Source organism: Sus scrofa, chromosome 9, assembly GCF_000003025.6.
Source record: "Sus scrofa isolate TJ Tabasco breed Duroc chromosome 9, Sscrofa11.1, whole genome shotgun sequence".
Taxonomy (NCBI): domain Eukaryota; kingdom Metazoa; phylum Chordata; class Mammalia; order Artiodactyla; family Suidae; genus Sus; species Sus scrofa.
Genome location: NC_010451.4, coordinates 63,684,209 through 63,698,401, shown reverse-complemented (window position 1 = coordinate 63,698,401; position 14,193 = coordinate 63,684,209). Strand labels below are relative to the sequence as shown.

The following is a 14,193-nucleotide window of genomic DNA, read 5'->3' as shown; positions in this document are numbered from 1 at the left end:
AAGCAACATAAATAAAAACAAAAATAAACCAATAAGACCCAATCAAACTGACAAGCTTTTGCACAGCAAAGGAAATGAAAACAAAAAGACAACTTACAGAATGGGAGAAAATAGTTTCAAATGATGCAACTGACAAGGGCTTAATCTCTAGAATATACAAGCAACTTATACAACTCAACAGCAAAAAAACCAATCAATCAATGGAAAAATGGGCAAAAGACCTGAATAGACATTTCTCCAAGGAAGATATACAGATGGCCAACAAACACATGAAAAAATGCTCAACATCGCTGATTATAAGAGAAATGCAAATCAAAACTACCATGAGATACCACCTCACACCAGTCAGAATGGCCATCATTAATAAATCCACAAATAACAAGTGCTGGAGGGGCTGTGGAGAAAAGGGAACCCTCCTGCACTGTTGGTGGGAATGTAAACTGGTACAGCCACTATGGAGAACAGTTTGGAGATACCTTAGAAATCTATACATAGAACTTCCATATGACCCTGCAATCCCACTCTTGGGCATCTATCCGGACAAAGCTCTACTTAAAAGAGACACATGCACCCGCATGTTCATTGCAGCACTATTCACAATAGCCAGGACATGGAAACAATCCAAATGTCCATCGACAGAGGATTGGATTCGGAAGATGTGGTATATATACACGATGGAATACTACTCAGCCATAAAAAAGGATGACATCATGCCATTTGCAGCAACATGGATGGAACTAGAGAATCTCATACTGAGTGAAATGAGCCAGAAAGACAAAGACAAATACCATATGACATCACTTATAACTGGAATCTAATATCCAGCACAAATGAACATCTCCTCAGAAAAGAAAATCAATCATGGACTTGGAGAAGAGACTTGTGGTTGCCTGATGGGAGGGGGAGGGAGTGGGAGGGATTGGGTGCTTGGGCTTATCAGTCACAACGTAGAATAGATTTACAAGGAGATCCCACTGAATAGCATTGAGAACTATGTCTAGATACTCATGTTGCAACAGAAGAAATGGTGGGGGAAAAACTGTAATTGTAATGTATACATGTAAGGATAACCTGACCCCCTTGCTGTACAGTGGGAAAATAAAATTAAAAAAAAAAAAAAAAAGAATGACATAATGCCATTTGCAGCAACATGGATGGAACTAGAGACTCTCGTACTGAGTGAAGTAATTAAGAAAGAGAAAGATCAATGCCATATGATATCACTTATATCTGGAATCTAAGATACAGCAGAAATGAACCTTCTCACGGAAAAGGAAATCATAGACTTGGGGAATAGACTTGTGGTTGTCAAGGGGGACGGGGAAGGGAGTGAGAGAAATTGGGAGCTTGTGGTTAATGGATCCAAACTATTGCTCTTGGAATGGATTTGCAATGAGATCCTGCTGTGTAGCACTGAGAACTATGTCTAGATACATCACAACACAACAATGGGAGGGAAAATTATGTATACATGTATGTGTAACTTGGTCTCCATGCTGTACAGTGGGAAAAAAAATAAAGTTCCTTTTCAGATCTTGCTCCTTCCTTCCTTCCATCTACATGACTTGTACACCTAGAATTAATTTTTGTGTAGGGTGTCAGGAATTTGTGAGTTTGTGTGTTTGTATTACTTTTTTATTTAGACTTTTTATTAGACATATTTTGATCTGATATGCTTTGCCAGTTCTAATTTTTATATTAGGTGTCTACATGTATGTGGGTTTCACAGGTCTTGCTTGTCTTTCTTTGAATGGGTAATAGATGGTCTAAAATTCCCTAGATATAATTTCATACCTTGATCTTTTGCTCTTCCACATGAATTTAGAATCAAGTTGTCAAGATCTATGAAATTATCTGTTGGTTTTTTATTGTAATTGCACTGAACTTATTGATCAGCATTTTTCAAAGGCATCTCAATGGGGATTGTAAATGGAATAATTTGTGAATAGCACTCTTACAATTTTTACTGAATATTAAGCATATTCTTGAACACTAAAATGTGTTAATGGACATTAAATGCTGTACCAACCTAGGACAAAGCTGGCAAGAGAGCTTGGGAGACTTAGACCATAGCGATAAGTTTTTTGAGGCATAGAGAAATATAAAAATAGTGAAGAATAGATTGGGAGCTGGAAGTCCTACAATTAAGTAGGTAAGGTTTGCAATTTTGCAATAGTTATCCATTCATAGCTGAATTCCATCTATCAATGATTTCTTCAAGAAGGAGTTATGGTAAAAAATCTTATGCTGAACCTTGTGTTTTGCAAATATTTTTCTATTATCTTTATAGTTGGATATAATTTTGATGAGTATAAAATTTTCAGTCACAACTTTTTTTCTAGTTAGGATTTTGTAGGCACTGTTGTACTATATTTTGGAGTTGAATACTGAAGTGGAGATATCTAATGACAGATTTATTTGTTTTGTAACATAAGTGATTTTTCCCACTTAAATTCTCAAAAATTCTTTAACTCTGAAGTTCTATAACTTCATTAGGAAATGTCTTAATGTTTCATTCTTTATGAAATATTTCTTGAAAGTTTTTTTTACTGTCTCAGCATATTTAAACAAAATTTTTTACTTCTTAAATTTTTTGTATACATTTTTTCCATTCTAATTGTTCTTTTTTCAGGCATATGATTTATGCGTATTTACATTTCTTTCTTCTATCTTTTCTACCCATCATTTCTCCCTAATTTTTCAAACTCTTACTGGTTAGTTTACATTTAATTTTGCTAACATTTCTCAACTTTCACTCCTTGTCCCTTACTGGGTTATCAATAGTACACATTTTCTCTTCTGTTGGTTGCAGTGTAGTTTTTTTGTAATGGTTATAGATTTCTTCTTACACTTTACCCCTATACTTTGAAAGCTTATTTTTCATGGGTTCTCATTATCCATTATGTATTCTCCTATGTGTTTGTATCTTTGGATCTTTATTTCTAACATTTTTTGATTCATGGATGTATTTATCACAACTTTTATCTTGTCTGTACAAACATTTCCTAGTTTGATTTTCTTCTTTCTTTCCTCTCTTTCCCTCCTGGAAATCCTGCTTTAGAATGATAATGCTATTTCTTTTTAAAATTACTTATTTTTGGATCTTGCAATATTATATACAGAGGAGTGTTTGTGGAATGTTCCAGTGTAGGATTAAAAATAGCATAAATTCTTCCTGGTTTGAAGCTCTTATAACACGAGGTTTTCTCTCTCTCTTTCTCTGTGTGTGTGTGTTCCTTTACTCCTCTCTGATGTACTGTAGTGCTGATCATAATTCAATTTGTCTTCTACCCTGACTAATGATGGACTCTTCCGCTCTTTTTCACAAATATGATGTGGCTAAGTATTTCCTCATTCCTTTGTGCCCTGGCTACTTCATGATGCCAAATGGAGTCAAGGGAAGATCCCACTACCAAGTTAGACTCAGTTCCTATCATTATAAATAAAGGAATATTAGTTTTGATCTTCAGTGATGAAAATCAAGTGGGGGAAAATCTATTTGGTCAGGTCTGTCCAAGGTCAAATACTTTAGTTGTCTTCTTTAAGAAATTTCTGGCCATGCCTTAACTTTACATTTTCATTTTAAACTTTATTGGATTTACAGTTCTTCCTCATCTGTTGTTTGTGGTCACAGATGTTCATGTTTTGTTGAAGGTAGCTTTGAAAACACATATTAAATATATTATTCTTATTCTTTGGGTGGTGATTTTTTAGCAGTGAAGAGAACAATTAGTAGCGGTTTGCCACCAGCTTTAATTTTGAAATTTACCCTGTTGAATATACTTTGTATGAAAATTTAATCTCACATCTATGCTCACTGTATATTATAAAATAGAATGCCATTCTCATCATAAATGTTAACTTCTGTTCATCATAGATATCACCATGACAGATAACTGCCCATACAAAGAAAATGTATAATTTATAATTTTTAAAGGAAAACTGGCTGCTACCCCATTGTTTACCTTTTAAGACAAATTAGGGAGTGAGACTTGAATTTTACTTACCTATTAAAATAACTGATGCTCTCTTCAGATATGGTCTGGAGCTCCCTAGGAACCCTAAGGTATCAGATATCAAATCTGTAATGTAGTTCACATGAGAAATGAGCTGAGAATAAAAAGGAAAAAAATATTCTCTTACTTCCCAAAAGAGCACATTTACTTTCTCCAGAGACGCTTCAAGAGAAAAGAACTTGGTTGTTTTCAGGGCTAGTTTGAAACTTTGGGGTTTCTATGTATGAACTTTACTTGCAGGTATGATTCAGCTTATTACAGGATACTCAAACTTTTAGTTTCCAACATTTGGTAAATATCCTTCCATCCCTATTTGTCTACCTGCAATTTATCCTGGTTTTCTGAGAAAGAGCTTACTAGGCCATCGACAAGAAATTCCAGCTTTTCTTGTGGTCATCTGAAATGCTATTCCTACCTTTACAACACTCAAAGTAGGTGGGTTGCAGAAAGAAAAGATAGACTATCAATGTTGAGGAAGAGAAAGTAGAAAATTTTAATTTCCTCTGGTCTCAAACCCTAGGTGTAATTGCTCATTTATTATCTTCTCTTTGTATTCTTTCTCCAAGATTCACTCTTGTGCCCACCATGCTTTTCATTTCTTTGTATATCCTTTAAGTTCTTTCCATAACTTATGATACTAAATCCTGAGGACTTACTTACAAGATTGTTACAAATGTTGAGTACTACCAGCTCAAAATTGTAATATTCATCCTTGAGCAAATATGATGTTGACCATTTTAATTCTGAGGCACAGATTTCTAATGTATGTTTACATGCCTGTGAAGGAGAGAAGTCAATAAAGATATAATCATCTGGTGTTACATAAGATACTGTGAATCTCTGCAAAACTAAGAAAACCAAAATCACAGGACTTACTTTAACTACTCTTGCCTCTGTATCTTCCAAAAACAGGATCAGAGGTACCAAGCCTCCAAGAACTACATCATTCAGCATCCATGTGTACTGACTCATGTCTCTAAGTAACTCACCAAAGTGTCGAATGGCCATACTCCGAATGCCTCCGTTACTCTAAATACGCACAGAGAAGACATCATTTGAGGATATACATATACATGTATATATACATATTATATGCTATAGACACTATACATAGTATATATGCATATGTTTATATGTATAATTATTATCATTTAGTTTTATAAAAGATTCACCTTGGGTCAAAGTAGTCAGCTTTTCTTTCAAATTTAAAATAAGATTTGCTTACTAAAATTCAGAAAATCCCCTGTGAAAAGTGAGTTTCTTTTTCCTTTTTTTTCTCAATGAATTTTATTACATTTGTTTTATTTTATTTTTTTTTTTTTTGCTTTTTAGGGCCACACCCACAGCATATGTAGTTTCCCAGGCTAGGGGTTGAATTGGAGCTACAACTGCTGGCCTACAACATAGCCACAGCAATGCCAGATCTGAGCTGATTCTGCAACCTACACTACAGTAATATTCCATCGTACATACATACCACATCTTCTTAATCCATTCATCCTGCAGTGGACATTTAGTTTCTTTCTATGCCTTGGCTATTGTGAATAGTGCTGTTTTGAACATAAGGGTGCATACATCTTTTTGAATTTTAGTTTTGTTTGGAGATATGTCCAGGAGTAGGATTCCTGGATCATATAGTAATCCTATATTTAGATACTTGAGGTACCTCCATACTGTTTTCCATAGTGGTTGTACCAATTTAAATTCTCACCAACAGTGGAGGGGTTAGCTTTTTATCCACACCCTCTCTGGCATTTGTTACTTGTTGACTGGTTCATGATGGTCATTCTGACCAGTGTGAGGTGGTACCTCATTGCAGTTTTTATTTGCATTTCCCTAATAGTTAGTGATGTTGAACACCTCTTTATTGGTCTACTGGCCATCTGTATGTCTTCTTTGGAAAAATGTCTATTTAGGTCTTCTGCACATTTTTTGATTGAATTGGTTTTTTTTTTGAGTTGTATGGATTTTTTGTATATTTTGAAGATTAGGCCCTTGTAAGTCGAATCATTTGCAAATGTCTCCTATTATGTAAGTTGTCTTTTCATTTTTCTAATGGTTTCCTTTGCTGTACAAAACCCTTTATGTTTTATTAGACCTTGTTTGTTTATTTTTGTTTTTATTACTATTGCCTTGGGAGACTGACCTAATTAAACATTTGTATGATTTATGTCAGAGGATGTTTTGCCCATGTTTCCTTCTAGGAGTTTAATAGTGTCATGTCTTAAATTTAAATCTTTCAGTCATTTTGAGTTTATTTTTGTGCATAGTGTGTTCTAATTTCACTGATTTAAATGCAGCTGTCCAGTTTTCCCAGAACCACTTACTGAAGAGAGTGTCTTTTTCCTATTTTATATTCTTACTTAAATTAATCAACCCTAGGTGTCTGAATTTATTTCTGGGGTTTTTATGCTGTTCCATTGATCCTTATGTCTATTTTTGTGCCAATACCACATTTTCTTGATTACTGTAGGTTTGTAATATTGTCTGAAATCTGGGAGAGTTATGCGTCCTTCCCCACCACCCCAAGATTGCTTTGGCAATTGAGTCTTTTATGGTTCTATACAAATTTTTGTATTATTTGCTCTAGTTCTGTGGAAAAGGTCATGGATAACTTAATACGTATTACCTTATATTTGTAGATTGCTTTGGATATTACAGCCATTTTAACAATACTAATTCTTCCAATCCAGGAGCATGGGGTATCTTTCCATTTCTTTGAATTCTCTTTAATTCCCTTGATTAATGTTTTATAGTATATAAATCACCTCCTTGGTCAGGTTTATTCTTAGGGTTTTTTTTTTGGTGCAGTTTTAAATTTCTTTTTATTTTACATTCCCTTTCTGATACTTCATTGCTAGTATACAGAAATGCAAGTGACCTGAATGTTAATCTTGAATATTGCTGATTCGCTGAATTCATTTATAAGATTGAGGTGTTTTTGTGTAGAGTCCTTAGGTTTTCTGTGTATGGTATCATGTCATCTGCATATAGTGACAATTTTATCTCTTCTCTTCCAATTCGAATACATTTTATTTTTTTTTCCTTGTGTGATTGCTGTGGCTAGGACTTCCAATGCTGTGCTGAACAGAAGTGCTAAGAGTGAGCATCCTTGTCTTGTTCCAGATTTTAGTGAGAAAACTTTCAGCTTTTATCCATTGGGTATTTTATTGGCTGTGAGCTTCTTATAAATGGTTATTATTATGCTAACATATGATCCCTCTATACCCATTTTGGTTAAAAGTTTTTATCATCAATCAATGTTGAATTTTGTCAAATGCTTTTTATGCATATTTTGAGATGATCATGTGATTTTCTTTTATTAATATAAATCGATATGCATATGTTAAACCATCCCCATGAAGTTGAGATAAATCCCACTTGGTCATGGTATATGATCTTTTTTGTTTGTTTTTGGATTTGATTAGCTAAAATCTAACAATTTTTGCATATATATTCATCAAAGATACTGGCCTATAATTTTCTTTTTTGGTAGTATCTTTAGTATTGATATTAGGTTGATGGTGGCTTCATAAAATGCCTTTGGGCATGTTCCCTTCTCCTCAGTCTTTTGGAAGAGCCTGAAAATGATAGGTCTAATTACCTTTATGTATGTTTGGTAGAATTTCCCTGTGAAGCAATCTGGTCATGGACTTTTGTTTGTAGGGAGTTTTTTAAAAACTACTTATTCAATTTCACTTCTAGTGCTTGGTCTGTTCAAATTATCTCTTTCTTCTTGATTCAGCTTTGATGGGCTATGTGTTTCTAGAAAATTGTCCATTTCTTCCAGGTTGTCAAATTTGATGGCATATGATTGTTCGCAGATTCTCTTATAATTATTTTTTTTTGTATTTCTGCAGTATCAGTTGAGATATCCTTTTTTCATTTCTTATCTTGTTCATTTGGATTCTCTTTTCTTCTTGGTGATTCTGGTAAAGGTTTTGTCAATTATGTTTACTCTTTCAAATAATCAGCTCTTGTTTCTGTTGATTTTTTAAAAATCTCTCTTTTATTTATTTCCTCTCTTTTTATAATTTCTTCCTTCTGTTGACTTTAGGTTTTGTTTGTATTTATTTTTCTTTTTTTTTTTTGAGGCAAGCCTGTATTACTATGAATTTCCTCTAAGTATTGCTTTTGAAGGATTCCATAGAGTTTTGTATGGTTGTGTTTTTTCTTTGTTATTTGTCTCAAGGTATTTCTTAACTTCCCTTTTAACTTCCTTTTTTATTAGACCTATTGGTTTTATTAGTAGTATGTTATTTAATCTCCATGTAGTAATTTTTTCCTCACTTCTTTTCCTGTGGTTGGTTTCTAGTTTCATGTTGCTATGGTCATACAAGATGCTTGAAATCAATTTGTCTACCCCTAAATTTGTTGAGGTTAGTTTTGTGCCCTAGTATGTGGTCAATCCTAGAGACTATTTCATGTGGATATGAAAAGAATGTATATTTTGGTTTGATGTCCAACTTATTGTATTATTTATCCAACTTATTGTATTATAATTATAATAATTATTTACAATATAATTATTGTATTATACATCTAACTTATTGTATTATTTAGGATCTCTGTTTCCTTATTGATTTTCTGTCTAGATCTGTCCAATGATGTGAATGGGGTGTTAAATTTTCCTATGATAACTGTATTCCTTTATGTCTGTTAGTATTTTGCTTATGTATTGGGGTGATCCTGTATAAGGTACATATGTGTTGACAAGTGTAAAATTCTCTTCTTGTACTGATTTTTTTTCATTATATAGTATCTATTTTTATCTTTCTTTATGGCCTTTTTGAAAATCTATTTTGTCTGATATGAGTATTGTCACTCCCAAATTCTTGTCATTTCTGTTTTCATGAAATTATCTTTTTCTATCCACTGACCTTCAATTACTTGTGTCCTTTGCTCTAAGGTGGGTTTCTTTTAGGCAGTATATTATAGGCATTTTTTTAAAATCTGGTGTGCCCACTTTATCTCTTTTGATTGGCTCATTCTGTCTATTGATATTTAAGGTAATTATTGAGAAGTATGTATTTATTGCCATTTTAAACCTTGTTTTCTAGTTGATTCTAAATTTCTTCTTTGTTATTTTTATTTTTGTGGTTGGTGATTTCACTTTATTTTATGGTTGTTTCCTATTCTTTTTGGTTTTTGTAAATGTATTGTTTGGTTTTGATTTGCGGTTGCCCTGTTTTTCAAGTATGTAACTCTTTCCAATATTTGCTTGCTTTAGACCAATTGTCATATAGACTCAAACTCATTTAAAAAAAAAAGTCTAGATTTCCTTACCCTTTTCCCCCATATTGTATGATTGTGATTCCATTTTTACATCTTCATGTTTATCCTTTGGCTGTTCATTGTGGTTATCATTTCTTTCACAAATAGGTTTTTGTGTGTGTGTGTTTGATATGTATACTGACTTATTTAAGTTATTTCCTTCCAGTTGTGATTTCTTCCTTCCTATATTATTGTGGTTCTATTCTATTTAAGGAGACCTTTCAATTTTTCTTTTTTAGTAAACATAGGTTTACTAGTGCTCTATTCTTTTATTTTTTTGGTTGTCTGAGAAATTCTTTATTGTCCTATTCTAAATGATAATCTTTCTGGATTAAGTATTCTAAGTTGCAGATTTTTCTCTTTCAGAACTTTGACTATCTCTTGCTACTCCCTTCTGGCTTGTAGTGCTTGTGTAGAGAAATAAACTGGTAGCCTTATGGGGAGGTTCTCTTATAATTAACTCTCTTTTGTTTCTTTTTCACATTTAGAATCCTCTTCTTATGTTTAAATTTTCTAATTTTTATTATAATATATCTTGGTATATGCCTGTTTGGGGTCATCTTATCTGGAACTCTCTGTTATTCCTATATCTAGATACCTGTTTCCTTCTTTAGATTTGGAAAGTTTTCAGCCATAATTTCTTCAAATAATTTTATTTCATCTCCTTCTGGGATCCTTATTATGCATAGACTGGCATGCTCTGGATCTCTTATAGAGCTTGCTTGCTTGCCTTCCTTCCTTCCTTCTTTCTTTTTCCATTTGACTTTCTATCTGCTGTCCTGCTTAGGTGATTTTCATCATTTTATCTTCTGAGTCACTTATCTGTTCCTCTGTATTATTCATTCTGCTATTCATTGCTTTTGTCTTGGAAAATTAATTTTCTCCTTAGAGTTTCTAGTTTCTTTTTACAGTAATCTGCATTTCTGTCTATAACTTTTCTTAATTCCTTCAGCATTTTCAATACCTCCTTATTGAACTCAGTGTCTGTTAGACGAAGAGGTTTTGTTCCTTCATTATTTACTCCTTCAGGGTAAATTCTCTTGATCTTAAAACTCGGAATATTTCCTCTGCTTCATTTTGCTTATAATTCTCTTACCCTGTGAGTTTAGGGGAAACAATTATCTACTGTAGTTTTGGAGGGTTATTTACACATGGGAGTGTCCCTTGGTAGCTTGTGTAGGTTTACTTTTTTTTTTTTTTTTTTTTTTTTTTTTTTTGTCATGAGAGCTGCTTTTGGTTTGGATGCTTGCTATCTATTATCTCAATGTTTACAGGCCATCATCCCTTTGATAGGGCTTGTGCAGGTCTGCTTCCTGTGTACACTCCTGGTGAGATTAGGGCCACAGGTAGCACCCAGTCACAGGGCTCTCAGCAGTGCGGGCAGGCTGTGCCCTCCTCTGGAGTCAGAGATGACTTTAGTGTCTTGCACCTGCACTTGTAGCCTATACACACAGGTAGAATTATTCCTATGTCAGTCCCACCCTCCCTTTCCTTAAATGGCACACTCCAACAATGGCATCTTGCTTCTCTGGCCATCCTTCACATTGTCCCATAACCCCTGGCTGTGGCACAATACTCCTTAGGCACATCAGGCTGTTTCCATGGAGCCAACTCTAGCCCTCTATCTGAGCCTCAGACTCAGACCCTGCCTGCCTCAGTGGACTAGTGTCTTAGGTTGAGGTGTTCTTGGCAGATGCACTATCTGTGCAGCTCTCTCTCTACTTTTCCCTCCTCAGACTGGCTGCTGTGATTTTCTCTGTGGCTTGGAAGCTCCCTCTCTCTCTCAGCTAATCCCCCCACCAGTTTCTTGCAAGTGTGAGAATTCCTTTCTTCACTCACAGCTTCTTTCCAAAAGTGATTGTCCTATCCATCCTGATTCCCTTTTCTCTTGTCTCTTTTTTTCCCTTTTATCCACCCAGTTATGTGGAGATTTTTCTTATGCCTTTGGAATCTTGAGACCTTCTGCTAGCATTCATAAATGTTTTTGAGACTTGTTCTACATGTAATATTGTGGGGGTTTTTTTTGGCATATTTATGGGAGAAGGTGAGCTTTACGTCCTACTCCTCTGCCATCTTGATCCAATTCTCCTGATGAAATACATTTTTTTTTGGTCTTTTTAGGACCACACCCATGGCATATGGAAGCTCCCAGGCTAGGGTCTAATCAGAGCTACACCTGCCAACATACATCACAGCCACAGCAATGCCAGGTCCTTAACCACTGAGTGCAGCCAGGGATTGAATATGCATCCTTATGGATAATATTCAGGTTCATTACCACTGAGCCATAGTGGCACCTCCTACAAAATACTTTTTAATTGAAGTTTTATATGATAGTAATATATTCATTTGGGGCATTGCACCAAGAGACTGAACAACCTGCTAAAGATTTTACAGTTAGTAATTGTAGAAAAGGGATTTGAATCTAGAAAGTCCAGATTAAGAGTTAACCAATATGTAGGCCACTAAACTACAATTCCTCTTTCATCTAAGAACAGAGGCCATGCCTGCATTCTCTTTTCTTATGGAAAGACTTTTCCAGGTTCTCATAGTGTAGCTTAAAACCAGAAAACAAACAGAGCTTACCTGATTAATATCATTATCCCTGGAAAAGAAATGGTGGCTCTGCACAAAATTATTGCCTTCTGTTGACTTATTCTGAGATGTAATATACTGCCTTAGATGGGGCTCTAGCTGAATGATGAAACCTAAAGATCTCACATATCTAACTGTGTAACTCACATGATCCATAAGAGGACAGTAGCTTAAAGCTATTCTGGTACACAGAGAAGAGTAGGTCACTTTGTCCAGTTTGCCTAAAAGTCTTCGAAGTGTCATCAAGGCCCGAATTACAACAGTCTTGTCTTTGGAAAGGAGAGCATCCAAGATGGATATTAATAAGCTGCAGGAATTTTCTATCTACATATAAAAGAAAGAAAATGGGGGAATTTGGGATGTAGAAGGAGACTTGAGTTAGCATTTGGTATGTACATCTCTGATTCTGGGCAGAATTCAGTGACGCCCAAAGCATTCAGAGCTGGCTTATAGAGTCAACTGTTATATTGTCAAAAATTTTCCAAGCTGATCATTAAAAAAGTGACTATTAAAAATTTTATAGGAGTTCCCACTGCAGCATGGTGGGTTAAGAATCTGACTCAGTGGATTGGTCACTTCAGAGGCATGGGTTTGACCCCTGGCCAGGAACAGTGGGTTAAAGGATCCAGCGTTGCTGCAGCTATGGCATAGGTTACAGCTGTGGCTTGGATTCAATTCTTGATCCAGGAACTTCCATATGCTTCCATTTATGGGTTTGGCCATAAATTAAAAAAAAACCATTGCAATGAACTCAACGTTGTCTCTGTGAGAATTCAGGTTCTATCCCTGGACTGGCTCTGGACAAGGATAAGGATCCAGCATTGACATAAGCTGCAACATAGATCACAGATGCAGCTCAGATCTGATGTTGCTGTGGCTGTGGTGTCTTGTCAGCAGCTGTAGCTCCAATTAGACTCCCAGCCCAGGAAATTCAATATACCACAGATGTGGCCATTAAAAAAAAAACCCATATTTTTTATAAATTTAGAAATAAATAAAAACAATGGCAATAAGTATTTTAAACTCATCATTTCCTATTTCTTTTGCTGCCTTTTTCTCTCTTACACCCTTGAGTTTATTTGGGAATATCTGTATGGGAAGAATACTAAATAATGATGTGCTGCTGTGAATCTCTGCCCAAATCAGTGTTTACTGACATCCCTTTTATAGCTTTAAATCAGCCATGGTGAAGTATTTACACCAAAGAAATTGGTCTTTTTACTAGAGGGCTGATTGCTTAAACATTTATCAACACACCATTTGCAGTATAACCTCTAAAATAGGTGACAATGACCTGTTTGGATATTAGGGCCACTGAGCTGCTGAGCCATGTCATGGCATAAGTTGCAGATCAGAGACAAATGGAAGATAAAGCAACTAAAACATGCAAAGGAGACACCAATGAAGATAAAGAAAAAACAAACTAAAAGAAATAAATACTTACATGTATACATTACAATTACAGTTTTTCCCCCACCCTTTCTTCTCTTGCAACATGAGTATCTAGACATAGTTCTCAATTCTATTCAGCAGGATCTCCTTGTAAATCTATTCTAAGTTGTGTCTGATAAGCCCAAGCTCCCGATCCCTCCCACTCCCTCCCCCTCCCATCAGGCAACCACAAGTCTCCCCCTTGCTGTACAGTGGGAAAAAAAAAATAAAAGCTAAAAAAAAAAAAAAAAAGAAAGAAAGACATACTATTTGCCAAGATAATAGCCAGAGGATACTTGTGTTTGGCTAGAAAATTGAGTCTTTATAAATACATATTATGTGAAACTTCAGTCTGGATTAATCTCCACTATTTATTTTTCACTTTTCTTTTTTTTTTTTTGGTCTTTTTTTAGGGCTGCACCCATGGCATATGGAGGTTCCCAGGCTAGGGGTCTAATCAGAGCTACAACTGCTGGGCTATGCCACAGCCACAGCAACATCAGACCTGAGCTGCATATGCAACATATACCACAGCTCATGGTGACACTGAATCCTTAACCCACTGAGCAATGCCAGGGATCAAACCCGCAACCTCATGGTTCCTAGTTGAATTCATTTCTGCTGTGCCACAACAGGAACTTATCTTTCACTTTTCTAGATAACTTTGTCACAGATCTCCCTTTTAGTTTGTTAATCACACTGGTATTAAAGGCAATAAATAACTTTCTGTTCATGATAAATACTATTGACTTGTATGATTTATCTAAAGGAAATAAACTATGCTCATTTCACTTTAAATGCAAAATGAGTGCCACTGACAGTATTTAAGCTTTCAGAGCTTATGCTTAACAGAAATACTATGATTTATTATTACATT

General features: G+C 35.1%; 1 protein-coding gene across 1 annotated transcript in view; it reads right to left on the bottom strand.

The window, feature by feature from the left end:
• MROH9 (maestro heat like repeat family member 9) overlaps window positions 1-14,193 on the bottom strand; it is a 106,893-nt gene that overhangs the window by 28,719 nt on the left and 63,981 nt on the right. The window contains exons 16-19 of the mRNA XM_021063956.1: window positions 12,033-12,209; window positions 4,893-5,045; window positions 4,677-4,793; window positions 4,008-4,110 (exon numbers count right to left, since the gene is read on the bottom strand). Coding sequence (XP_020919615.1) covers window positions 4,008-4,110; window positions 4,677-4,793; window positions 4,893-5,045; window positions 12,033-12,209 — 550 coding nt within the window. The remainder of the gene's footprint in view (window positions 1-4,007; window positions 4,111-4,676; window positions 4,794-4,892; window positions 5,046-12,032; window positions 12,210-14,193) is intronic.